This window comes from Rissa tridactyla, chromosome 7, assembly GCF_028500815.1.
Source record: "Rissa tridactyla isolate bRisTri1 chromosome 7, bRisTri1.patW.cur.20221130, whole genome shotgun sequence".
In the NCBI taxonomy this organism is placed as follows: Eukaryota; Metazoa; Chordata; class Aves; order Charadriiformes; family Laridae; genus Rissa; species Rissa tridactyla.
Window position 1 is genome coordinate 13,841,822 of NC_071472.1, and position 26,670 is coordinate 13,868,491.

The 26,670-nt window shown below is 45.9% G+C and overlaps 1 protein-coding gene across 2 annotated transcripts in view; it reads right to left on the minus strand.

Annotated features, from left to right (window-relative positions):
- GLI2 (GLI family zinc finger 2) overlaps positions 1-26,670 on the minus strand; it is a 197,561-nt gene that overhangs the window by 50,973 nt on the left and 119,918 nt on the right. For both annotated transcript variants that reach the window (XM_054209748.1, XM_054209749.1), the window contains one exon: positions 18,637-18,742. In XM_054209748.1, coding sequence (XP_054065723.1) covers positions 18,637-18,742 — 106 coding nt within the window. The remainder of the gene's footprint in view (positions 1-18,636; positions 18,743-26,670) is intronic.

A 26,670-nucleotide genomic window follows, 5' to 3' on the forward strand; every position in this document is an offset into this window, starting at 1 on the left:
CTTGGGAAAACAAATGGGAAGTGTGTATCTGTGGGGAGGAAACCTGAATTTTTGATCCCTGCCTGGTATCTTCTTGCCATGCTAAGTTTGGCTGGGGGCTTTTCTCCCTTAAAAGAAAATAACATTCAAGTGCTACAGAGGGGTTTAACATTTAAAAGCCTATACTTCTGAAAAGTCCCTTTCCATGTTATGCCAGCACTGATCTGTTGTGGAGAGGACAAGTCAGTGGCAGCAACATCGCAGCAGTGGAACTCATGGAAGAGTCAGGCAAACCATAGAAAATGCTTATTCATTCATTACACTTTAAATCTGCCTTGGCTCTATACCCGTCATATCCCAGAAAAGCAAAAAAGGACCATTCCTCTTCATCATGACTGTAATACAATCAACTGGCTGCAGCATTACTCTAACCAACGTTAACTAACAGAGTCTGTGTCTGACATCTATAATTTCATGTTAACAAATTAGGTAGACTCCTGCATTTCCTGGTACCTTGAATGCCCAAGAAGCTCATAACTTTTCTTTATATGCAAAATGTCAGGGAAAGGGCAAACAATGTTATGCCAGAAGACCATAGCCAAATCACTTGGTTGGAATGTGCTGTAAATCACGGGGTGAATGGAAAATGAATCTTTGTTCCAGGACAGCGACTTCCAGCTTTAATTTTGCTGCTAATATGCTCCTTTTCTATTAGGAATGCCCTCTTCCCATAATCCAGGATCCTTAAATCCTATAACTAAGCAAGACACCAAGGAAGGAAAACTTACTCTCAACTAATTATAAAAAGCCTGAACTGCCCTACTTCTCTTTTCTGAAGTACTGCCAGTGTTCAGGCTTTAGGAAGATGTTGTGCTTGCTCCGAGCAGCAGTAAGCTGTTGTAACCCACTGGATGCAACCAGAAAACCGTGGTTAACAAAGGGGAATAAAAAGAAATGGGAACAGGTACAGCACCAGATCTCTACAAAGCCTTTCCAGACACAGCCGTCAGAGGAGCTCTGTATGTAGAGGTGGCTGTGACAGTCACACAGGAACACATTGCGCTCACACACGTACACACACCCCGGGCGCGCTGCTGGCGTGCTGCCTGTGTACCTGCCTCTGGTGCATCACAGCACAAAGAACTAAAAGACATGCATTCCTATAATAGCAAAGCTTTTGGTCGGGGCTCCCTGGGTTTTCTGCGGGAATTAATTTTACTGGCATTTGACACATTTTAAACAGCAACAGCACTCACAGTAACCTCCAAAGGGAAATATTCCTGAACAATATATAATAAATACATTGATTTCTAATAATAACCATCTGCCCTAAATCTTCTTGCTGACAGGTTTAGTTGGACCAAAGGCCCTTTTCACATCTACTTCATGACAGTTCCCATCACTACATAAAGACTTTGAAGTGCCCTAACGTGCAGTAAAATGCGAGATAACCTACCAAACTGTCAATATTTCTTCACTTCTAAAAGGAAATGCTAATGGCACTCAAAGAGCTCAAGATGTAATGTAAGATCTGATCCAGCAGGCTGGCTGATCTAACCATCCTTTCCTTTGCTACGAGTATGCTGAAAAGCAAGCAATTATATGGTGAAGAGCAGAACTAGGTAAAAGTTTTCCACTGATATGACTGCAGGGAGAAAAGCCTTTTCATTCCAAACAAGCTTTTCTCTTGGAAATGTCTGGAGTTTTCTCTACGAAAGAAGAGAATTAATAAGAAGTTAGCTCTTCCATTCTAATTTCTTCTTTTTAACCTATCATTTTTGTTCTTTCCTTTTTTTAAATCATTAGAAAGTGAACCAGAAAGAAACGCGGATGTTTTTAAAATTTGGACGATGTTCAGCTGGGAGTGGATTTTCCACAGGGAAATGATGAACACGAATAATTCAGAGAAAGCTGAATCTCTCTCTACGATTGACTGCGATAAACAACTGGCATTTCTCTGCCAGTTCTATCTTGCAGCGTCAGACTGAGAAAGGCTCTACAGCAGGAGAAACTAAACGCAGTAAACGGAAGCCCAGTCCTGCGGTAAAACGCCGGCACTGCTTGCTGAACTGTACAATCCAACAGACTTCAAAGGAGCCAGGATGCTCCCCTCTCCCCACAGATCATCAGCTCATGGATGGGATGTTTTATATCTCATCAGCCACATACTACCTGAGAAGCCTTCCTTCCAAAAGCCTTTTGCTCCCAGATCCGTTGGTGTCATTCTCTACAGCTGCTCTCCTATTTTTCCTGTTTTCCAATAACACAGGAAAGTGTAACATATTTATCAAGGAAGGAACAGGGATGTGATATTCCCCAGCTGTTTACTGCTGAAAGTTTACGCTAGTACTTTCCAACCTGTGGTTTGCAAAACCCTTGGGAATCACTGAAAAACTCCTTCAGGTGCTGTGAAAGATAGCAAAAGACCACTGCAAGCCTCTTGTTATTCGGGCTAAATTGACTATACCACGTTTGACAACCCTGCTGGAAAATTTTTAGGGAGGCCACAGACTGCAATAGCTTTCAAACCCCTCATTGACTCTATGCTTCCCGAAATCAATAAAAATTATATACGAGACATTCTCAGAGTAATCACCGACCACTGCCCCAACCCATCCAACAGCCACCGACGTCAGCTAGCACCGGAGCACGCCTGCGTGGTTTAGGCGTCTTTGCTACGCCGGCGCGGAGGTAACCCCATGTCAGCAGCGCCGTATACCTACGGTGACACCTCCCTCCCGCCGCCACGCAAAGGGAGACCTGCGGGTCTCATCTTTCATTCTCTTATCTCACACAGCTATTCCTTATGCAGACACATTTCTGTATACAAATCCCATTATACTTGACCCTCGGTTCACCCTGTTTCCATTACAACGCTGTAGACTCAACCAGACTTGCTCCAGTGCCAACTCTGTGCTGTCATTCCTTGCGCAGAGTGGTAATAAAGAAATCACTGTTTTAAGCTGACAAAGAACAGATTTCTTACTAAGTAAACACTGATGTTTTGGTAGGGAAATTAAGTTATAAAATTGTGTCTACAAAGGGAGACCATACAGATGGAGTTTGTTAAGAGACAGCAATACAGTCAACAGTGGTTAATTCAATTGCCTGCTACTTATCAGATTTTTTTTAAAAAAAGGCTTATCCAGTTTTTGTAAATGCAAAGACAGAGAAACATTTCAAAGAGTTGTTGCTGTCTTAGCTGGAGAGCGATACACACCCGCACGCGGCCTTTTGGGGCTGAAGAGCCCGCCTTTGAGCATCTGCTGTGGCTGTGTTGGCACCCAGCGGGCTGGCACTCGCCAGCCTGGCACAGCACAGCTCATCGCCATGCCACCACCCTCCAGGGACCCACGTCCTTCATGGCTGTGCCACGGCCTCGCTTCTCCTGGCCACCGCTCTCACCTGCCTTTCTGCCTGCATGGTGCCCCCACACCAATTTTAGATGCCCCAAACCTTCCTTCAGCTGGGGTAAAAGCATGGCACTAAGCTCATCTGGGTAAAGATAGGAAACTCAGTACCTCCGGTCCTCAGCTGAGCCTCAAATAATCCCAACCCAATCTCAGATGTCGCATGAAATCCCAAAAGCACCAGGTTGACACCAAGTCGACGTAAAGTCGCTGAAGCTGTTTCTCTCCTAAATGCAGCAATGGCAGAAGCACAGTTACTCTTTACTCTCCTCTTTCCAGGGAATCGCAGCTGGGTGTGGGGGGCTGCCTGAAAACAGGGGTTCTTTTACATCATCAGTGCTGGCAAAGGTCCCCAGACATCTTCCTCATGCTAACAGTTCTGGTGATGGTCCATACTGCTGGACCGGGAGCAGAAGCAGGAGGTTCCTCATCACTCCGCAAACCTCAGAACCCACCCTTCTTGCAACTCACCAAACGCCAGCTTATGCTCCGGTTATGGCATCTAAGTGAAGAGAGGGATGAGACCTCCAGCCCCATTTCTACACACTCTGCCAAGCTCTCAGACTACGCAGAGCCAAGGAAGAGGCAGCTGCTCTCTTTGCATGCCCAACTGCAGGTGCTCAACTCACGCATTATAGCCATCGCTTTCCTCAACAGCAGCCAAAGTCTTTCTGAGATGATACTCCAGGTAGACTGAATATTACCTCAAAGAAAGCAGGCATGTTTTGGGGATGGTTTAAAATGTCCAGAGACTTATGGTGTTTTTTTAAAAAAAACATTTTATCAGGAAGGATAGAGAAAAAGATTTATTTTTCACACAGGATATAGTTCATTATGGGATTCGGTGTGCAGCATGATGTAAAGTCTCAGGCGAGCCAAAAGGTGTTAACATCGTGTGCCCTTTAAATGATGCACTTAGTCAGTAAAACGAGATGTGCTTAGGTTGGAACTATGTAAATACACTAATTTCATTAATATAAGGTAAAAAGCTAAAAAAGAGATATTGCTGGGTAATTAAGTCACCAAGTATTGGTTCTATTTAAAATTCAAGAGAAGGGATATTAAACATACTCAAATTTTAATGAAAACATTTGCAGTGGCTTTAATAATTCAGCACAAGATTTTATTTAAACATTTCTCTCCAGTTTTGGAGAAGGCAAACACAGGGATGTTGTACTGTGGTCTGGGAATGAGAAAACAGAACCGCTCAGGTGCAGTGCATTATTTTACCTGTTTAGACAACACAGTGACAAACCAACCAAACCTGGAAATCAAAGCTATGCTGAAATCCCAGCAGTGAGGTTTTCCGTGTGGTAGCAGCTTTTCAAAGTCCCATCAGTCATCTTTTTGCACCTTCAAGTATCTTTTGCGGCCCAAGTTGATTTCAGGGGGTGTAAGCTCCTACATGCATTCATCGTGGGGGGAGGCTGCTGGTGGGATTTCGATGCCTAAATACTTCTGTCTCAGAGTTTACATTGAAAATAGGACTTAAGGTCCTGCCCTTTGCATATTTTGGGGTTTTTTTAATTGTATCTGCTGCTTGATTTGCTAAAATAAGCAAAGGACATAACGGGTGGAAATAAAGCGGATTTTAAAAATATTTTATGGTTTAAATAATCTATGTTGTTATTAGTAACCAAGGAAATCCAACTATCCAGAACTGAGGTTCAAATATTAACAATTCCCTTTATGCGCGTCACATTACAGTGCAAGTTTTAAAGCTGTTCATAATGAAACGGCAAAATAATTATTCTTGCCCAGCACTGCAGTACACATTTGGTGCTCATGAATGGTGTAAGGATTGATACAACCATTCGCCACGCCTGCTATTAAAAGAGCTTCTAGCCAATAAAAAAAGGTGCAACAGGGCACAGGCCATTTTCTAACATCAGTCATAGCGTATCTGAGGGACAGAGCAAGTACAAGAAGAGTTTTAAGGACCTATGGGTAGGAGATAAAGTTTTAATTACACAAGTCCCGCTTGAAAGCTCTCATTCTGCCGTTCAACAGAGCAGGACAAAAGTTCAACGAGCCAAAAAAGAACAACAAATGCAGCTCATGCTATTGAACCCATGGATTTTCACTGGCATATTTGTCAAGCTCCTGTGCCACTCCTGACAATGCCAGATTCCCTGGCTGCACCATCTCTATCTTCTATCTTCTACCTTCAGCCTTCAAGAACAGCTTCTAAAAGTCTCCACTTTCATTTTAATCAAACATTTGCTCCTGGACTCCAGAGGCTCTTTCATTTGAAACTCAAATGCAATCAGGGGGAATGCAGACCACGATGCACTGTAGGCAAGGAGATTAGCTTTCACCCACTGAGGATGATAACGGGAGGAGGAGATTAGATTGAGACCTTGCACTGGTAAGTGAGGGAGACTGCACACGCACAAACACACGTACACACAAATCCTTACTGCACTGGAAGGTCATAGATTGCAGCAATTTTGCTGCTGAACATGTGAACCACAAAACTGCCCTGCCTGGGAGAAAAGCCACCAATGAACACAGAGTTGGTAGGGCTGGGGTTGGGTTTATGAATGGCAAAGCAATGAAATCAATCACAGCAAGCAGAGTCTGGGTGAAGGCCGGTTTGGCAAGACAGTCAAAAAACAAATGAAGGGATAGGAAACCACGGCATCTAGTGCAAAATTTTGGGAGGAAGCGTGATCTGCTCTTCAGCACAAGGCACCTTGAGGAATTTTCTGTCCCTCAGTTCATGCCATTTCCTCCCCAAGGCCCCCTGGGAAAGGTTACTCACCCAATGTGCTGCACCAGTGTGACATACCCGAAGCAATGCGATATCTGTGTGCAAACCAAGCCCAAGTCTCTGCTCACCGTCTGTCCTTATCAGAAACTGTCACATAATTCACCAGAAATGCAAACCCTGCTCCACAGAGATCAAGCGTGGAGAAGCCAGGCTGATAGGATCCGGAGGACCATCAGCACTTCAGGACCTGAAGGGAAAGAAGCTACAGCTCACAGCGCTCCTACCTTCTTCACATTTGGCAGAAACCAGCTCTTAAAAAAACAAACAAACAGCTCTTTGAAGAGTTTCTTATTCTTGCGGTAACACTCATCTCAGCACTGACAGGATTCAAACCAGACGTGGTCGAGGCAAGTCTGGAGTCATACCAGGTTTAGACCTCACATGCCAAGAGAGGTCAAGACCTAGCCAAGCCTTGAATAGATGACTTGCAAAGAAAATCCCAGGACATGGAGGAAGTGGTGGTGGTGGGAGAGTGCCTTTCCCTCTGACTCATTAGGCAATGCCACGTGACAATGCTTTGGTGAGGAATACGGAGCAGCCATCGTTCCCATCCGCTAATGCCCAAAAGTCCAGCACATTTGTCCTCGGTTGAGGTCCTGTGGGACTCTTAAAAAGACACGGCTTGTAAAATTTCTAACCTGGCTTAATTCCATTTTAGTCTCTTACATTCTGGTCATCTCATCGTTGCATGCCCCGAGGGAGAGTTTGAACTTTCCTGACCTAACCTGAAAATTGGTTTGGTTATGTGTACAAGTACGATTTCTTTTTCGAAGATGGCTAGATATTTACTTGGAGTTTGGAAGTCTTTTATTCTTTTCAAGCGAATCAAGTGGTTTGGGGTCTGCTGACAATGATTTCACTATGAACATTTCTCTTCAGAGACTTCTACTGGAAATAATATACAAACAGGTAATAACTAAGAGTTCAAATGTACTAGATAAAACTTTGCAGATACTTCGCTTTTCATCAGTTCTTGGCATTACTTCTTACAGAGAAACAGTTGGGCTGGAGGACTAGGAAAAAAGGGAAAAAGCTAGAAATAACTTTTATATGATATCTCCCCTGGGAACCAACTGCAAAATCCTTCCCACTGGTCCACAGATAATAGAGTTATGCACCCTGACCTAGTCCCTACCAATACACTAACTCTCATACCCTGACCCCCACAAGATGCCATGACAAAATGTGTGACTCATGATCAGGGTAAAACGGCAGCAAAAATCTCATTTTGGTTCCTTCCAAGGAATGGAAAACATCATCGGCTCCTTGAGCATCTTTTCAAACAAGCAGGACCACCACACTGTCTGACCTGAGTAGTGATCAGTTACTCGAAGCAGCACCTCAAACACTGTTAATTCCTTGAAAATTTGCTCTTGCTAGGAAGAAAACACCAGGACATTTTGTCCACATGGTACCAGTGTGACTAGGCTCCTCCAAGTTGGTCTGTTTGACATCTGCCCCAGGATCTCTGTGAGGGTGCTGGACTCACAGCAACGTTATGTGGAAGTAACCACAGAGCCGTAGTCCCTCTTCATTAGGCTTTGACTTCTTCTTTCCCAAAATTATCTAAAGAAACGTTACTGAAGTGAAGCCCTTCGTGAAAATACCAACAAATACTCCATTACTGTAACAGGTCTGAAGTCAACTGCCAAGTCCATATTGTCACATGAAAAATCTCTAATATGAACTATTTTTACAGCAGGAATACACAAATGGGATTTAGTAAACATTTCTGGTTTATGGCATCTTCAGAAGAACACCTCTCTCCAGGACAGTATGTGAACATGCACTTAAGTTCTTCTGAAGTCAACAGACCTAAGGAGATATTTCTAATTAAGCGCATACTTAGCATTTTACTGAATAGGGAGAGACTTAAAAACAGTTCTGTAGTCTAGATCACTTTCTGTATGCCCCTCTGCCTCATCAGCTCGTCATTTCTTTTCAAATCTCTTCTACACTCCTTCTTTGCTAATCCCCATTAGATTGATCTTCCTTTCATTTACTGATTTGATGACTGAATGCGTTAATTCCTTCACCACCCTGTCTTTCTACACCCTGCTTTTTGTCATCTACAATGCATTTTTCTCTTGTAAAATATCGTACTGCACTTGAGTTGGGATGAAAGACAGCCTATGAAATCAAATGTTTTATCTCAGAGTGAAGACAAATAGTCTCAAACAAGAATACACATGTAAGAACATCGCCCTAATGCAGCTGTAAGCTTGAAACTTTCCTATTTTTAGTATATTAACCACACTCTGGTAAGCTTTCCTCTACCAGTAGTAATTTGGGATGTGTGGTTACTCTGTGGGATCTTAAGAAGCTTTCAGATGAAGCATTCAATCAGCAGGTAACATGTCCTGCAGCTGGTTTGCAAATCAAAAGCCATGTAAGTAGCTCCAGAACCAAGCTAGGAAAGACTCTCATGAAGGTGCAAGAAGAGAAATAAGTCAAATTCTTCTCCGGGATGCTTTATGGGATCAAACGGAAAAATATTTCAAAGGCCCTTACAGGCTTTAGGAACACACATTTATTTCTCAGAGAGACTTAAACTCAAAAATCTCAATGTGAGTGCATTTCATACAGCCCTAACATATTTTTTCAGGCATGCCTGACTGCACTCAGGTGCTGTTATAAGTGACTTGGGCACGTGTCAGGGGGGTAGGGAGAGGTGTAAGAGAGAGAGAAAATGAGATGCGGCAGGAAGAAATACCTCTGCTGTGAGGAGGCTCCACCTGTACGAAAGAAACACTGATGCCCTGCTGCGCTCATGGAAAGGGCAGGAGGTGGTGGTGGAGCCTAACTCTCACATTTCATCTAACAGCAGGCGCTCAGCAGTGGGGAGACCATGGTGCAGGTCCTTCTGCTGCTCAGAGGGTGGAAAGGGATAGCTGCTACCTCCCAGGTTCCTGCCATGCTGTAAAGGTGTTGTCCCGTCCCCCCAAGTATCAGCTTAAAAAATCATCAAAAGGCTCACAATCTCCTGGTTTCACTATCAGCTACCACGATCAGTTACATCAAAACCCAGCCCCATACATGCCAATAAAGTGAGCGCAGGGAATGCAGTAAACTTGTTCTTGAAGTGGAATCTGGCCAACTGATATCAACTAAACCTTGAATACGGTTTTTCCATAGCACATCCTCCCACAAGATTTGCCATGTGCATTCTCCTACAACAGAGAGGAGACAGGACAGAAAACATCCCCGTCGGTCCTACAGGAGCTGTATGACCTGGACACGTACGCTGGACTCCAAGCATGCACAAGCCACCTCATGAATGTGTTTGTGTTTCTTAACTCCACTCCAGCCATTTTCTTAATTTTTAGGTACTAGGTCCTTTACTAGGTCTGCCTTTGGGGTCCCGAGTTTCAGTGAAGCTTGGGGAAGTTAGACGTTAACTGGCATCCAGCATGTTTGAAAAACCCCCTGTGCCTTTGCGTTCCCGGTGCTTGACACACCGATCCTATGGTTCAACGTTATTTTGAAACCCACAACACCCACTTTCAAAATAATGTTGTTATCCAGACCCCCAGTACAGTGGGATTTATGATCTGAAATCATACAGGCACTTTTTAAAATTTGACCCTTGAGAAATGCTCTAAACTTTAGCTCTGTGAGTTGTCTATTTAATATCAACGATGAAACATGAAAGAACAGGCATGAAAAGCCTCCAAGGCAGAAAATTGTGTAAAATCACAAATTCTCAGAACGGTCTGGCGCACAGAAGAAAAACATACATACGTGGTTTAGCGACAAAGCCAGGGATCTAGAAAGCCCACTTAAACACACACATTCCTGCCGGAGCGCTCTGGAGATCTGAGATTTGCCAGAGTAACAGCACCCAGTTCTGCCCTTTGGTTTATACAGATGTTTGTGCACGGCGTCAGCTGCAGGCAGGGTATCCAGATCCACAGTTCTGCCAAATAGGGTCCTTTTTTTATTAGTATTATTTTTTTTTCCTTTCGCCCCAGCCATCTGGGTGGTCCGAGAATCAGACCCGAAATACCTAGGATCCCTCGAACCACATGTTCTAATCCCAGCAGAGTTGACTCAGTCCTTCATCCTTCCAGGGTAAATTGACTTCTCTGCTCTTTATTGCGTGGGGGGAACTTTTGGATGAGATTTTAAAATTTCCGCTCTGTATGGACATTAAAAATCCTACATTTTTCTTCCAGTATCACAAGCCAGCACTCCTGCCATTAGTTTTTATCTCTCAGCACCTTGTGTTATTTGCTTCCCATGGCCACTGGTAGCTGGGAACCCAGATTAACCAGCACCTGAAAAGTGATGTGCCGCAGGCTTCATTTCACAAGCCAATGGGATGGATGGGTTTTGTCCATTTATCTCCATACACACTGGAAGGATTTCAGAGAAACACAGTGAAAATGAGGAGGCTGAGCAGATTGATATTTGAGTATATGCTGCAGGCTGCAGCCTGGCCAGTTCATTAGCGCGGGGAGGAAGGATATGACAACATGCAGCAAGTATCTGGAGGGACGTGTTACACAAGGAGGTGTGCTAGGAGCAGAAGGATGAAGTTCAGGGAGAGAAAAAAAGAGGGTAGACTAGGAAGGTGAACTGCATGGACAGTTTTTTATACTGAGGAAGGAATACAGGATAGAGTAAAAGTTCAACCAGGAGACACGGGACCAGAAAGGGGGAACCCGCACACCCCTGTGCTGTAGAGGAGAAAGGGCTACACAGGAGCAAAACACCACAACAGGTCTCATCGTCTCTCATCCTCATGATTGTAAGAAGCTGGTGAGAGGTGAAACACCATCTAGAGAGGGGATTTTTTTAGGATTAAGAAAAAGGAGCGGCCAGGAGGGGCAGTGCTCCACATTTAGCCAAGAGAATACTTGAGAGACAAATTCGTAAGACTGGAGTTTAAAAGGGCAGGAGACTGGCACTGAACATTTATCCACTTTCACAGGATGCTGAAAGCAATGGAAAATGGGCAATACCATTGAGATATCTTCTGAAAGACCTGCACTCTCTGTTTAGAAACTCTTTAGAAAGCAGCAGGAGAATAGAGTTCAAATAAATTTTTCCTAAAGCACAAGCTTAAGAGCGGATAAGGTGGAAGCATGAAGTCACTTTTAATCTACTATAAAGTGAGGTAAGCAAAGGGATTATCACTTAAGACTTGCTGACATGAAGCTCTGAGAATGACATTTAAAAGCAATGGTGGATTACAGAGTGACATCATATTAAACGAACACATGCCAGAGGTTTACATAAAAGGCCTCAGAGATCAGGCTCTTGTTCTCAATACTAAAACCTCCTGGCCGTTTTTACACTTCTGGCGGTGATTAGGCTAAATTAGAGCTGCAGTTTTTCATTCAGTAAGTTGTGGTGTCACAGCACCAGCGACTCGGTGGCCCAGATCTTCACTAAGTGCTAATGGGCACGAGTCCATCTGAGCTCACCGAGGCCCCTCACTCCGGTGCGATGCCGCCAGTGTTCAGCAACTGAAGATCCAACCCAGATGTTTCTAAATCCAACCTGTGTCTTACTGCATAGTTTAGTGACTCTGAAGTTATGCACCTTCAGGTCCCTCTGGACTTCAGGTTTGAGTTTTTCAAAGTATTCTGAAGGCCACTTAAGTAAAAACACATGATGAAACTATCCTCAATTTAAGGAACAGCATAGATGTACAAATCTCTCCCATAACAGAAAATGCTTGAAAATTGTTAACAAGATGCAAAAGAGAAAGCTGGGGGGGTTTGTGTTTGCCTGGTTGGGGGTTTTTCCATAGAATAGTTTATCAGATTGGAAAAACCTACAGAAACATTCTAGCCCTGATGAGTGTTTTGGATTATGTCTGCCCCATTTTCAGAAGACCTGATCAGCCTGTCCTCCCACTGAGGTCAGAAGATAAGCGTGTACCTTCTCAGTTTCTGCACAGGTAGCTAGCGCTGCGTACTTTCCTGATGCCTTAAAAACATGCCACAAGCCCCTGCTGGGGAGATGAACGAGACACAGACCACCTCACTTGGCTCCCAAAACATCAAGAGGGTGAGTATTACTGTAATGGCATTTTAGAAATGGGAAAACTAAGGCACAGATGGAATTAAAGTAATTTTTCCAGCTCTCAAAACAGGACAGCAGCAGCCCAGTATTTAATCTGTGGTCTCCTGGAGGAGGATCAAGTGACCATCAAGTATTAATCCTGGTAATTTTACAGTGAGATCGGTATTGATAGTCCCCCAAATCACCTCCTGTAGGTTACCAAAGAGCCACCTAAAAGCACCACGCTCCTGCTAATTACAGACCAGGGAGAGGTTTGAACCAGCCTTGTGGAAGGGACCAGCCTCTGCAAACCATCGCTTACTCACACATTCTTATTTTCCTAAATAAATAAAAGAAGCATGTGGGAAAGAAGGGGACAGAATAAATTGGATGTGGGAGCCCCCAAACCTGTTTCCCAAATGAGCAATGTGTCTATTTGGTGAAAGTCGTAAAACTTTGCAAAACACATAAGAAGGCCTCTCTGAGCAGCTGTTTGCTTTGACTCCGGAGGGAGCTCGCTCTATCTCCAAAGCAGCACAGTACCATCAATCACGACCTGCCAAAGATTTTCTACTCCGGTAGCAAAGTAAATATGAAAACACACAGGTCTTATTGGCGGGTGCATTCTGTGGCTCAACTGAGTGGCGTCCTTGCTGCAGGAACGACCATTTACCTGGGGTCCCATCCTAAACCGCCTGATGGGATCAAAGCTGCAGCCTCCTGGGAGCCGTGTCCTGTGGAGGTTAACCAAAGGCACTTTACGCACCCCCAATAATGCACAAAGGCAGCTCCGCGAGCTTACAATGCGACCGGCTGCTCTCTGCCATCAGCTGTGGTCGCGAATCCCCCCGGGCGGAGGGGACGGCCGAGAGCCCACGGCAGAAAACGGGGAGCAACTGGCAGGAACGTCATGGGCACATGGAGGTGCTCGGAAAATTTCACTGCAAAACTCTGACACCCCTTCACTGAGTGTGTTGGAAGTGAGATTTTTCAAAGGATTTCTGTCTGGCAAAATTGAGGTTTTGTGGTTTTTTTGTATGTCTGTTTTTTTAAAAAATAGGAACAGCAAAAGGCACATCTGCGACAATAGTAAATTCCACCTCTAAAGCAAGGGACACTGGAGTGTCTCAAAGCACAGTTATAAGATGATGATGATTGTTTTTTGTATGGCTAAACAACATATTTTCCCTTAACCCCACTTGGCCTCCCTTGGCTGAATCTCACAAAAACAACAAAGGAAAGAGAAAACTAGGCTGAAACAGATATCCAACACGGAAAATCTTGGGTTCAACAGTAAATTTGGCAAATTTGTAAACACTTGAGACATTCCCTTTTTATGATGAAAAGTTCAATAGTCACCTTGCCCGCCTGCGATATACCCAGCCTAAACAGCTCGGAAACATTTGAGCTGGTCCTTCAAAGGTATTCTGTAATGTTTAACGTAGTAAAAAGAAAACAAACTTCAACAAGGAGGGGTAATAGGATCAGATAAAGAAGAAAAGTGTAGGCTGAATATCAGGGAAAATCTGTAATATATTAAGATCTCAGGGAAATGGAGGAAGATCCATGATTAAACCAGATAAAATCCCTACCAGAGGGAAATTAAGGGCAAGTCCACATTATCATGCAGAAGGAGTCTTCTCTATGTTAAGGTCTTCGGGACAATTCAGTCCTGATGAAAGCCATGGAATTCGTGACTATCAGCTCAGGGTGTTTTTTTTACTATCTTTGTGTGTGGACACAAGAGCAACAACAATATTTTGTTAATAAATAATGTCAGAACTGCATCCTGAAACACCACCAGGATGTCGGTGGAAAAACAAGGCTGCTTTTGTTTGTTACGCTGCATAATGCCTGATGGGTTTTAACCACAGTTTAGGAGCTACTGTTAAAAAGCTTCTTGCTGAGTCAAGCCTAGGCATGCTGTTTACAAGGGTTAGCCCTGAAGGCTCTTTCATTGGCAGGGACTTTTAAGCTGAGCTAAGGAGTTTTTAGTTATTTTTGTTGTGCTTTTAAAAATAAAAAAAAAAATAAAAAAAGTTGAGAGTAGCTAAGCACACCTAAAAGTGGGGAGTGGAAGGGAGGGAGCTATCAGTAATCACCTGCCATCTCTGCCAGCAGCTTTCCTCTGTAGTCAAGGGCTTGATCTCGCAAAGCTGATGCTAAGAGTCCCCTTGGTTTAAAGTGGAGGGAGTTATTGCAGAGATTGGGCCCCAGTGGAGTAAGCTTTTGTGAAGAAGATCACTAAAATGCGAAATATCCCCCCCTTTGGTAGAAAAGGACCTGCTCTATCTTATGAAGTGAATTTGGTTCAGCTTTGAACCTGCTGAAACTTCTGCTCCGGTAACGCTGATCTATGTTTTGCCTACAACCAACGGCGCAGAGTGAAATCCTGACAAATCGATAAAAGCTACATGCAGGAGGTACATGTAACACCCATCGTTGCTCTTCCACTGAGCCTGGGCCATCCCGTGCTGCAGGAGAGGAGAGGATCCTAGAGAAAAACAGTATGTGGCTGTGTAATTTAATGCAGTATCGCAGTGGCATACAAAATGATTTCGACTCTACAAATTTATTTTTCTGTCATTTCTTAGTTTTTGAGTGTTGTATTTTGCAACCTTAATATTAAATAATGTTGCTTTGTGGAAGTGGTACCTCATAAAATTTATATGTACTAATACGATTTCCTTTATTCATTCTGCTCTAACTCCACAGTCCTGCAAGAGATTTCATCCCACACTCAGTTTTACTCCATCCTGCATTACACCCTTTCTCGGTATCCACTGGGCTCTGGTCCTCCCTCTTCCCCCATCCTCCATAAGGCTACAAGTTCAGAAGCATCAGAATCCAGCATGATGCCTTGAACCCACAATATTCCTGTTGGTTTGCACTGCAGAGAGCTGAACGAGATACTTTATTTTTCTACGCTAGCCAAGCAAGCACCATATTTCTGCCTAATTGTTCTTAAAGCCAAAAAAGGATGTCAAAAAGGGAAAGAGTGGTGTATCACCAAATAAGTAAAACCAGCCGAGGTTGTACAGAAAAGTGAGTTGTCCTGATGATTGGAGAAACACTATTTTACCAGCCCCCCCCCCCAAATCTCTAGAAGTATGTTTCAAGGCAGTACCAACGTGACCTGCTTCTGGATGTCCAATAAATGCTTAGTGATTTGGAAGAAGGCTCAAGCCCTGAAAATTATTTGTCATGCTGTTTAACAAGGAAATGACTGAGAGATAAAGACTGACAACAGTGAGTAGAAATGCAGCAAATATTTCAGGCCCCCGGCTTGGCATGTGGATCTTTTATTGCTTGAGTTTTCCGTATTCCCAACCATATTCCCAAGGAAAGGGTCCCACTGGTGGTCCTGCTCAAGAGAGCACTGCAGATGAGTTCCTTCCAGTTACGATAAAATAACGTATGTTCTCATTAGGCCAAATGCAAACAGTGATGAAGGGGAACGCACTGCCATGTCACGTTGAGCAATCGGGAAACAAACCTTTGACATTATGCAGCAGGCAAATAATAAGACCCCATAGTTAGCAACAAATGAGACTACACTTAATTTGCTGTGCAATGTTCATGTAATTAGATAAATTTGGTACCGGCAAGACAGCAGACAGCTAGAATATGGGCTTGATGAATTGGGGGCTCTCTGTCAGGCACTGATCACATTAATCATAAAGCCAAAACTCAGTGACACAATTTTTCTTCCAAACATTTACCATAATTTTCTAGAGTGAAAAAATGCATGTGGCTTTTTTTTTTTTTTTGAAGTTGTTTACTTTAAACAGAAGGATGGATTTCTGCACCACCAGGACGGAGCTCAAATTTCTAGAGGCTTGACCGTGCCCGCAGAGTCCACCCAGCCTATTGAACAAGAGACACGCGACCTCTCTGCATGCTCTAGCCCAGGTCCACCACCACATTCTGGATGATTTCACACTGGACATCCCCCAGCAAGGAGGGTGAGCACTATATTATGATCTCCAGAGGACAGACTGGAGGAGAGAAGAGGAAGACAAAAGAAAAGAGAACAAAATCTAGAGGTGGAAAGAGCAGGAAATGAGGTTAAAAAGTTTGCCGATAAAAATGAAAGAGAAAAAATGGTTGAAAGACTAACTCCACAGCTGGTGGGAATTTCCCCAGTGTGGTTGTGCTGTAGTCCAGGGCACTTGGAAAAGAGCTGAACAGAAGTGGCATTCTCTTGACCCTAAAAAAACCCCACAGACAAGAAGCAGTTGGCTGCTCAGCTTTGGTGCTTCACCAGCCACAGAGGCAACCTTCAGCGCTATGCCCGGGTAGTAAGCCTGATCTTATCAAACATTTCAAAGAAAGCCATGTTTCCGCTTCTAAGACCAACAACCAAGTTTTCTCTCCAGTACCTCACAAGATGTTTTTGTGAGCGGTGCTGCTGGGAAGGTGAAGGATCCCGAAGAAGAAAGGCAATAGGTATTTACCAACAACTCTACCCAAATACTAGCAGGACACCCGAGGTTCCCTGACAGACAAATGTGGTCACTGGTAAAACAGCGGATTATTAACATTGGCGCAGTGGAACTGAAATCTGATCTGCCAGCACTATACACTTGGCCAGACTTGATCAGTTGGACAACCCCAATATGATAAAATACTGGCTCCTGTCACTGCATGTTTTAATTCACAGGTACATGGCACCAGCTGGAGGGCTCTCGGTTGCATTCTGGAGAAGACCTTGCTCCATGACCCCACTGAAGAAGCTGTTGCAGAGGCGGTGCACCATATCCTGCCCCCAAGGAGCAAAGGGGAGCACCAAGTGGGGCACACAGATAACCTGGTGCCAAACACCCGAGCATCTGCCAGATGCATCCTCTCTTCTAACCACTGTTTTGAATATTGCCCCTTTCAGAAGTCAGTATGTACTTTATTGGCCAGAGCTCTGACTTATTAACTGTCTTCCAGTATGTTTGTTAATTAATCTGTCCTTTTTCTACAATTTTTGCGTGTACTTGCATGCAAGACCAGAACTATTTCATTCAGCCCCCTCGCCTCCCCCCAGTTTCCCATGTTAACAACCTGCTCTGTCTTTTCCCCCTTGCGCACAGTGTGGAAGGGCCCTTTAAACATCCAGTCAAACTGACTGCCAGCCAAAAAGACAACGACTTGTCTTCTGGTAGGATCCAGGGGAATGCCCTATCATTTTTTCCCGCAGCATTTTGGAAGCGGAATAAAGCCCTGGTAGCTGTGGGACTCCACAGATCTCCTGGCTGCCGCCGTCTGCACTACTTGCCTCCCGGGGGCTGTTCCCCCCCTCCCCACACCTATCCAGAAAAAGCACAGCTTTACAAACAGCCTCCGCGAAGCCGGGTGAGTGCTGACCCCGGACGGACGGTGAGGCCGCAGTGGGGCTCCGGAGTCAACAGAGGGATCAAATGAGAGTTTTTTAAGGGATGAGCCCTGGTTGTTCTTTTCTTGCTCTTCCCAAAAAATGTTTACAGCCCTTATGGGTTCCCCTACACCGAGTGCCCTGGCTGAGCCCTGTGTTACAGCCACAAGCCGAGTGATTTCAGGGCGGCCACGGGACCACCAACCCCATCAGGCTATTCCTCAACTCCTACGGAAATGGTGTGTTTCAGGGAAGATGAGAAACCCTCCTGGCCACACAGTCACTACAGCCTCCGCTCGCATCTCTGCCAGCTCCTTTTTCCCTGTCCTGGTCAAAGCTTACAGGAGGTGAAGCCAGATGCCTTTATAAACATGTCCTCCAACGCATCAAGGACAATAGAGCTGTCATGTCCTGGACGAGGAGATTAACCACGATCCCCTCTCTCAAGGTAGAGCCCCCGACTGACACCTGTGCTTGCTGGCCAACAGCTGCCCTGGGGAGGGAGGACTCTCACGAGGACGTCACCACCAAAACCCAGGATCCTGCCCCTCCAGAGTGGACACGGACACCAGTGTGAGGACCTACCTCTTTACAGCATTTTAGAAAACACCATCCAGCCTGTCCAGGCCATCGTCCAGTGAAATCAAAGTGAATTACAGAATTCCCGGAAGCCTTTCCCCGCCGTCCCCCCCAACCAGTGGGCAGGGGGAAATGGTACGTGAGGTCTCCAAAGGGAAGGAGCGGTGCTGGGTCTTCACCAAGACAGTGCCAGAAATGACCCAGGCACAGCGTGATGTGAAGAAACACCACAGGCGCAAAAACACAAGTCAAGCATGTCCCTGGGACCTCAGCCGGATAATGACACAGAAGCCCTGCACTCCCATCCCGCTGTGACGCGTGACCTATAGGTTTAATGAAGCTATAGAGCACTCACGCCAGGCAGGTCAGTATTGCCACTGGACGGGGACAGCGGAGCAGGGGGTGACCAGGGCCAGCCTGCCAGGAGGGCAGCGAGTCCCCGGGACTTCAGCAGCGGGATTCGGCATACCGCGGGCAGCCAATGTTTTAGCAAGGCATGGGAGCGGAGGTGCAAGACTTACCCGTGGATAGCGTGGATAGAGTGAGGTTCGTAATGGTATCGTCCTTCCTGGTGGCGCATGTCAATTGGCAAAGGAGCGTGGAAGGCCGGAAAAATGTGCTGCGGCACTGTTGAGGGGAATAGAAGAAGAAAAAAAAAAAGGGACTTCAAAAACTTTTCCTTTCCTTTTAAAACAATTTCAAAGGCACTAAATCTCCATGAATTTCAGAGCAAGAGCAGTGCAAGACAAGGGGTCTTCATGATATCAGCGCTATCATACACCAGAGAAGTGGAATGAATAAATAATCAAAGTCATGCGGAGAAATCCTACATCTTCGACATAAAAGATCTCCAACAGGGTTTTTGACAAAGACAAGCAGCTAAGCGCTCTTTGAACTTGAGGAGATTATAGGAAGCACCAAGGAAAACTAGACTTGCAACGCAAATCAGACTCAACAGAGCCTGGCGGGATCCAGACCTGCGTCGTCCCTCATGCCTGGAGTGGCAGCAAACACCTTTCCTGAAGGTCTGTACACACAGGATGAAAATATTTACCTAAAAATGTAACAGCGAGAGCAGCACTAATGCAGACCGTCTAGGCAGTCAGAAAGGGCTCAAAAAGTGCCTACTGCCAGGTTCTGAGAGAGGAGCCCAAATTGCTCTCGCTTGTAATCACTTGAGGCCCTATTTTTTATTCATTTGAGAAGCTTGTTTCATCTTTGATGGAAAGATAAAGTGGTCTCAAAAGGCAGAGAACACCTACATTGACTTATTAAATCTACAGGTTTTAATATTTATTATTGACCCCAAAAGTTAACGGCGAGAATATTTGAGTGAGTCGAGCTGATGGAAAATTCATCAGGTTATTTCTCCACGCCACCCCCGACAACGCTGCCTGGCCGCCTGGGCCTTTCCTGCTAAAATCACAGAAGCTAAAGAAATACAATTAGCAGAGCCTCGATAAGGATACCGTACAATCGCCCTCTGATAGGGCTCATCGCATCTGTAAAGATGCCGCTTTCTAGATTTGTACCAGCAATCGGCTTAAAGATAAAAGGCTGGTCTTGCTCTGTTTTTACAAACAGTCAGAAGATCTTCGTTACAGATTACTTAATATTGTCACAGGTCTTCCCGTTCCCTCTCTGGCTTCTTGGCCTTTCTAGCTAACTGGAGACTAAAAGCAAAACAAAACCAACCTCCTAAGTGAGCACTTCAAAACCCACTCTGCACTCAGTCTTTCACTGCGACTTGCCTCCGCGACAGGTAGCATCTCTCTGTAGAGTGGGGAAGCACCATCCAAAACCAAAGTGTCAAAGCTTGGGCCAAGTCTCTCGCTGATGCTAAGCAAGCTCCGGTAAACGCCAAACTCTTTTTCTACGAAAGACTTAAAATTCAGCCTTTCGCATCTGTGACTCCAGCTGCAACAGAGCTACGCCGACTCCGTCCGGCGAGGCTGTGCTCCTTTTGGGTCCGTCGCGCAAAGGCTGCGTGAAATCCCCGTATACGTCTTTCCCGGCATATCAGCAAGAGGATCTGAGGCTCCTACTCCCATTGCAACTTACAATCCCTGAGCACAGCGCGGCACAGGCGCGTCAGCCGAGCTGCCGGGAGAGGTGAGAGACTACACAAAAACAACCCTCCTGCCAACTCCGCTGAAAGGCGTTAAGCTAAGGTAGTCGGGGCGGAAAGTATTTAAGGCTCCGCAGCAGACTTGCTCTCCGTGCTCCAGCGAAGGGCTGGCACCGCACACAACCTGATACACTGGGAGCATTTTTGCAGCTCGCCTAATGTCAGGACACAGTAGGGTAACTGTTAACCGCCTTCCCCCGCTTCTGCTCCCCTCCCCTCCTCTCCCAAAAGCAGCTCAGGCAGAGAATAAACTTGCATCCTTTAGGATTTACTTTGGCAGAAGGAAGATTCACCCTTTAACTGTCCTGGGTAGGGATGATCTGTTACATAAGGACACTTGTAAGGAGTCTTCATTTTAAGAGGGAGCCAGTGTTTTTCCAGGTCAGAAACGCCGCAGAGTTCAGCCGTCACACCCCCGTCCCTGCTCACGCGGCGCATTACAGCCTTTGGTCTCCAAAAACCGCTGTCAAGCACCTTGAGCTGCTGCCCTCTCCCAGGGGATGCTGCTACAGCCACAACCCATGGCTGCCGCGGGGTCCAGAGGGAGCTGGGCAAGGAGTTTTTAACATCATCACGCACCAAGCACCGTCACAAAATCAACTGTCCCTGCACCGACATCTGATGCCGGACAGCACAAACATCTCTCCCACCCTCGGCCGGGCTTCCTGCAGTGCTCACCCCCTGTTTACGCCATACAAATAAACCCAGCTCTTCCACGACCCTGGGGCCAACCTACACAGCCCAGCTGGCATCCCTATAGGTGAAATTTTGCAACCCCCCCAAACAGGGCGGCCACTCTGCCTGTAACGGGCAGGTCCAGGGATGGCTGAACGCCCAAACTGGAGGAAAGCACGAGTTGACGTGGGCTGGAACAGTGCTGGGCATCGTGGCAATGTTTTAATAATAGAGAGAGTCATATCTTAGTCCTTGGGCCCATTCCCTGGACCAGCTTAATTCACTAATAATGACAAAACCAGTAAGAACAACAAGTCAATCTGAATCTCTAAAACCTCAGGCCAGTTATGTTTTATTTTGTAACTGGGCATTTCTAAATGATTGATTGCTGAAGTAATATTGGAAATTTTGTGCTAAAAGAGTCTTTCCCTGTCACTCAGGAGAGCTGGGGAAAAGAAAACGCGGAGTGTTTGCTGCCTGGCCTCCTTTTCTAGCTATCTGTTGGTATAAAAATGACATCTAAAGAGAATTTCTCCCTCCTCACACCTCTGATTATTAATGGGAGAAAAATTTCCACAAACTTCCTCCCTCCCACCGGCACCGTTGGTTTGTTTTTAGCGTTTCAACCTATTTGGATAGCGGGAGGGTTAGCGATTCCTCTGCCTTGGGTGCCTGTTTCACTCTGCCATTCTTATTTTCAACCCCGCCACATGCTCTGTGCTTTCCTGCCACCATGGGCGAGGGGAAGGGTTGGTTTTGGTGACGTCCCTTTGCGATGTCCCACTCCAGGGCTTTGCCTCTGCTTCCTTGCCTGGGAGCACCAGCCAAGCCTACGGGCTCCGGTAGCTGGTGCTGTTCCTTTTTATTCTCTTCCAGGTGCTTGGTCAGAAATAATGAATGGTTTTATAGGCAATCAACTACCAATTCATAAACGTCAGCCCGGCTCTGCTTCTTGTTCCCACCCCTCCCAAAGAGGACGGCGAGCTGGCAGCAGGACAGCAACACACGCCGTTAACAAAGATGGATGTTTTACACATACGAGTTAAAAAGACAATTATATTCAATTACTTCAAGTAAGTCACGGTGATGTATTCCTGAATAGCCACGGGAAGGGCAATATGATGATTAGGGCAATGAATTTGCCAACTTTAATCTAATCAAGGCAATCTTTTGTTTAACATTATCTGCTTTGCGGTGGCAGAGGATTTACCAAACCCAAGAAATCTTTGCAGATTTAACCCCAAACCTGCCCAATTAGCGCTAACGATGATTGTTTTACACAGAGGGAGGAAGATTTTAGCAGGAGGCCTGGGGAAAGCTTTCCGCCAGGAAAAAGTTGAGCCACACCAGGCCGTGTGGTACGATATGCCGGGACACAAAGGCCCGCCCATGGCACCTCCAAAAGTCCCAAGCACTGGGACAACAGGCAAACATTTTCCCTGGCTCCCACGTAAGGAAGAAAAAACCAAAGAACAAACCAAAGCAGCACCCAAGGGGCAGGGACGATGGGAAAATGGTGTTTTTGTATAGCAATAACATGGCTCTTCGTTAAGCCCGTGGCACACAGGACCTGGGGTGAAGCATGGCGGCAGAGCAGCAAGACACATTTGGGAGGGAGGCCCCACCTTCCACCCAGCCGCTGCTCGTGCAGGAATGCGTCTGCTCCGCCGCGCCGTTTGATAAGGGGAAAGACGCTGCTACCTGTCCCCACTTGTCGGAGCTGATTTTCTGGCCAAGGTTTATGAGCAAGACACGGACCTCCCACTGCTATATTCTCATCCTCGTCTATTCAAAGGCCAGCCAACCCTCTGGCTTCAAAGAGAAAAGATATGAAGCAGAAACGCGGGTTTAAAGGGGATGTCCCTTTGCCGAAAATCCCAGGAATCGGGGAGGGAGGCATCAGAAACAGGCATTTTTTGAGGATGATGCAGGCTTTTGATTATCTCCGCAGATAAACCTGTACTTCAAGAGAAACACACGCTGCACGTATGGGTCTGTATAGCAAGCAAAGGAGCCGTTTTGACATCACTCACAGCAGCACCTCTTTTTGAGCCCAAAAAGGAGAATTAGGAAGGGTCAAATACGCTTTTTCTATTCCAAATACTTCAGCCTACACACGTGATCTCTTTAAGAAGACAAAAAAGGCAGCAGAAGAAATCAGACCCCAAGCCACGGAATTGGGTTTCATTTGCAGTTCACTTTGACAAAAATAATTTGGAAAGCCCTTCAGAAAGCACTTAAAGCACACACCTTCTGTTCCCACTTGCCACAGCAAGACTGGCTGAGCAGACACCCTGAGAAGCCCCACACCCCCCCTCTGTACCATCCGATACGCACAGAGCTCCCACTGCTTTATCTAAAGCACACGTGAGCTGTGCAGGCCACCAGATGTGGTTTTCCTATGGTTGTCCAACACTCTTCCGTGGCAATAAGCAGTCCAGGCTGTGAGTGGGCTTTGCCATCAGAAATAGAGCACAACCATTTTACAGTCAAGGGGGAAAGTCATTTGTCAAGGAAAAAGGTAAAAGATCGCTGTCTGCCTAATGCAGTACCTGTAGTGCTTTTTTCCAACTAATTTGCAAAAAAAAGGTCCATTAAAAAAACAATGTATAGAAGAGGAAAAACAAACGCTGACTTCTTGGGATCCCTCTTGGCTGGATTTCCTGTGGTTTTAATGATGCAGGGGACACAGCTTTCATAAAGGGATCACAAGCTACCTTGCAAAAACTAACAAAGCCTCACCTCTCCTTAGCAAGAGAGGCAAACGCATCCGTTTGAAACACAGCCCTTTTTTCACTCGAGGAGAGCTGAAACAGGGTAACGTAAAACAACTCGCCCAAGTCTACGCAGTCAAACAAGAGCAGGTTCCCCCGCGAACCTCAACCACAGCAGGCAGAAACTGCAACTTTATCTCTGAAAGGCTTCAGAGCCCCAGGGTATCGGATTGATTTGGATTAGTGGGAGAAAAACTTCTCCAGACAACAGCTCATGCACTCCTGTCACCGCGGTGGCATTAGCATCTGTGCAAAAGCAGCTGACACAGAAAAAATATGGGAAGGGGATGTCCCAGAAGGTGCTGGTGAGTCTCCAGGAACGCTTCTGCAGCGGCAGCGCTGTGCTGTCACGGGCCGCATCCCCGTTAATGTGGATGGTGGGACACTGCTTGGCACGATGTGGCAGCTTGCAACAGCTTCTGTCTTTATTTTTTCCAGGTCCAGCTTCTTTGAAAAGGATAATAGGAAAATAAGTGCTGTCTGCACTAGACAGTACATCGAAACCTCTAAGACATGAGAGGAGGCGGTTGCTAGTTTTCATCATCTCCAGAGCAAAGGCCCTTCTCCCTGCCCACATTTTCTCCTGGAGGTCCAAATCTCACTCTCTTCTCAAGGACAAGGTTAAAGATACAACAAACATGAAGAGTCCTTCACTCAGTCATCACCCAGAGAAACCTAAAGCATCAAGTGAGAAATAAACTGCAGGAAGCATTCGGTTTTTTGTTACGCTTTTTAAAGTCCCGGTTTTACTCATCCATTTTAAAGGGACACATTTTGGCATCCAGCGACCGTGGTGGCAAATATCAGATTTGTTTTGAAACAGCGAAGAGGGGCTTGTGCTTTGCTCCCCAGCCTTCCTGCAGTGATTTTCCTCACATCAGAGCTCCCCCAGGCTCGGTGGGCTCCAGAGCATCCCTGGACAGCCAGGAGTGCTCGGCGTGTGAGCAGGGGAGGCAAACTGGCCCCAGGCGACTGAGTGTGTGTGTGGCTACTTGACTCCCTTTGATAGTCCCTCCTGGGTGTTTCAGTGTTGTGTTTGGACGGCCGCCCCTCCGGCAAAGTGCTGCGGGGCTGGAGGTGTCGGCAAGGGAGATGTTTTTGTGTTTGTGTGACGTCCCCAGAATAATGATCTCGCTGTTTAAGTGAGTTGAGCGAATGAATGAGCACAAGAAAAACATCTTTGCTGAAAGCACAGCCAAAGTTAATGCACCATTAATAATGGCCCGGGTGAATTATTGGAAGAGATAATAGGCCTGGGGTCAGGGAAGGTCTGAGACAAAGAACGGGGAAAATTGGGTCACAGAAACATGACAGAGCAGATCACGCTGGTGTGCCTGTGGGATTCTCCTCGGATGAAGTCATGTACCACCACGCAGAATATTAAGGGCTTTGCAGGGAAAGCCATTCCCAGAACCACCGCTCAGATCGATACGGGGAGGAGGGGGAGCTGTCACACAAGCCCAGAGTCGCCTTCACTTACCCCCCCCCCCCCAAGCCCCCGTTCAAGAACTCAACTTTAACGTTGTTTAGATACTTTGCAAAATACACCAACTGCATGCCTACCTCAAAAAAGGATAATTATGTGGTTGCTAATTACACCGATCTGCATATTTTCTAAGCAGAGAGAGGCATCTGAGGGAGTATCTGCCCTCCCCGAACGGCAGCGCCATGCATTTCACAAAAAGCCATCTCAGGTGTTTTTCTGTCTCCAAAATCACGGTGGACTGGGCGCGAAGCTGCAGTCTCCACCTCCCGCCCATCCAGCTGCTTGACTTCACGACACTAAATTACCGACTAACCTCGCTTTGTCAGAATTTCCCCTCTTTAAAATGGAGATAATAATACCTCCCTACCTCAGAGGTTTGGTTAATGTTTATACAGCACTTTAAAAATGATGTGGTAATTAAGTGCTCAGTATTATTATATCAACGTGTATAATGATTCCAGCAGACAGCACTATAAACAGGGCTGCACCGTGCGGGCTTTTCTTTTGTTTGGCTTGTTAGCATTTGGTTTGGTTTTCATTCAGCATACTTCAATTATTATTGGTTAATTATTACACTGTTTTATTACCTGCTCAGCGGCTTTGACAAATACAAAAGAGGAACTACACAGGTAAAATAATAGCAAATATTCATTCTGGCCCGCTATGAACATTATAGCAAGGATAAACGGGAGGGAGAATCCCACCAGCTCACCTACGGGAGACCCTTCTCCCGCCCCGAGTATTGCAAGCCATTTTGAAACACAACCAAAGAGCTGTTTTCATCCAGAGGGATGCACAACCAGTTTTCTCTTCTCCTAACATACCTAATGAAGAAAGATGGTGGCAGCCTGATTTACAAAACTGGGTTTTTTTCAGACAACGCGTGTCAGGATGCCGGAGAAGTCAACGTGCTTAGTTCAACCATAGGTTGAGTGCAGCAAGCCGAGCTTCCCATTCAGGTACGCGATAAAGAAAACACGACTAAATTCTGTTGGACAAATGGCTCAGGTAATGGTAAATGCCTTGTAGGAGCATTGAAAGGAGAAGGGCCCCAGCCGGGATGCAGATATGTGAAAAGTAAACAAGAAATACTAAAAAATACATTGCCCTTTTTCAGCTATAAAATCCCCACAAAAGCCTTTAAACAAGCATTGTAGTACTGACACCTCAAAGCACCTCCAGGACAGAGTCAGCATGACTGTACACTCGGAGGCACGTTGAGAAGCAGAGGACAACATGGACAATGCTTGTCTCTTCTCCAGCAGTAAGGCTGAAGCCCCCCAGCACACACCCTGCCACCACAGAAAGACCTGGGAGCCCCTTGCTTCCCAGCCAGCCAGCAGCGAGACACACGGGGGGCTGCTCAGCTCCCTGCCGGGACACAGACTTTGGATGCCCACATGGATGCAGCACTTTACACAGAATAAAGCCCATTCCCGGGTTTCATAGTAAAAGCTGTTACAAAAGCCGCGGGTCACAACAAACTGTTCCA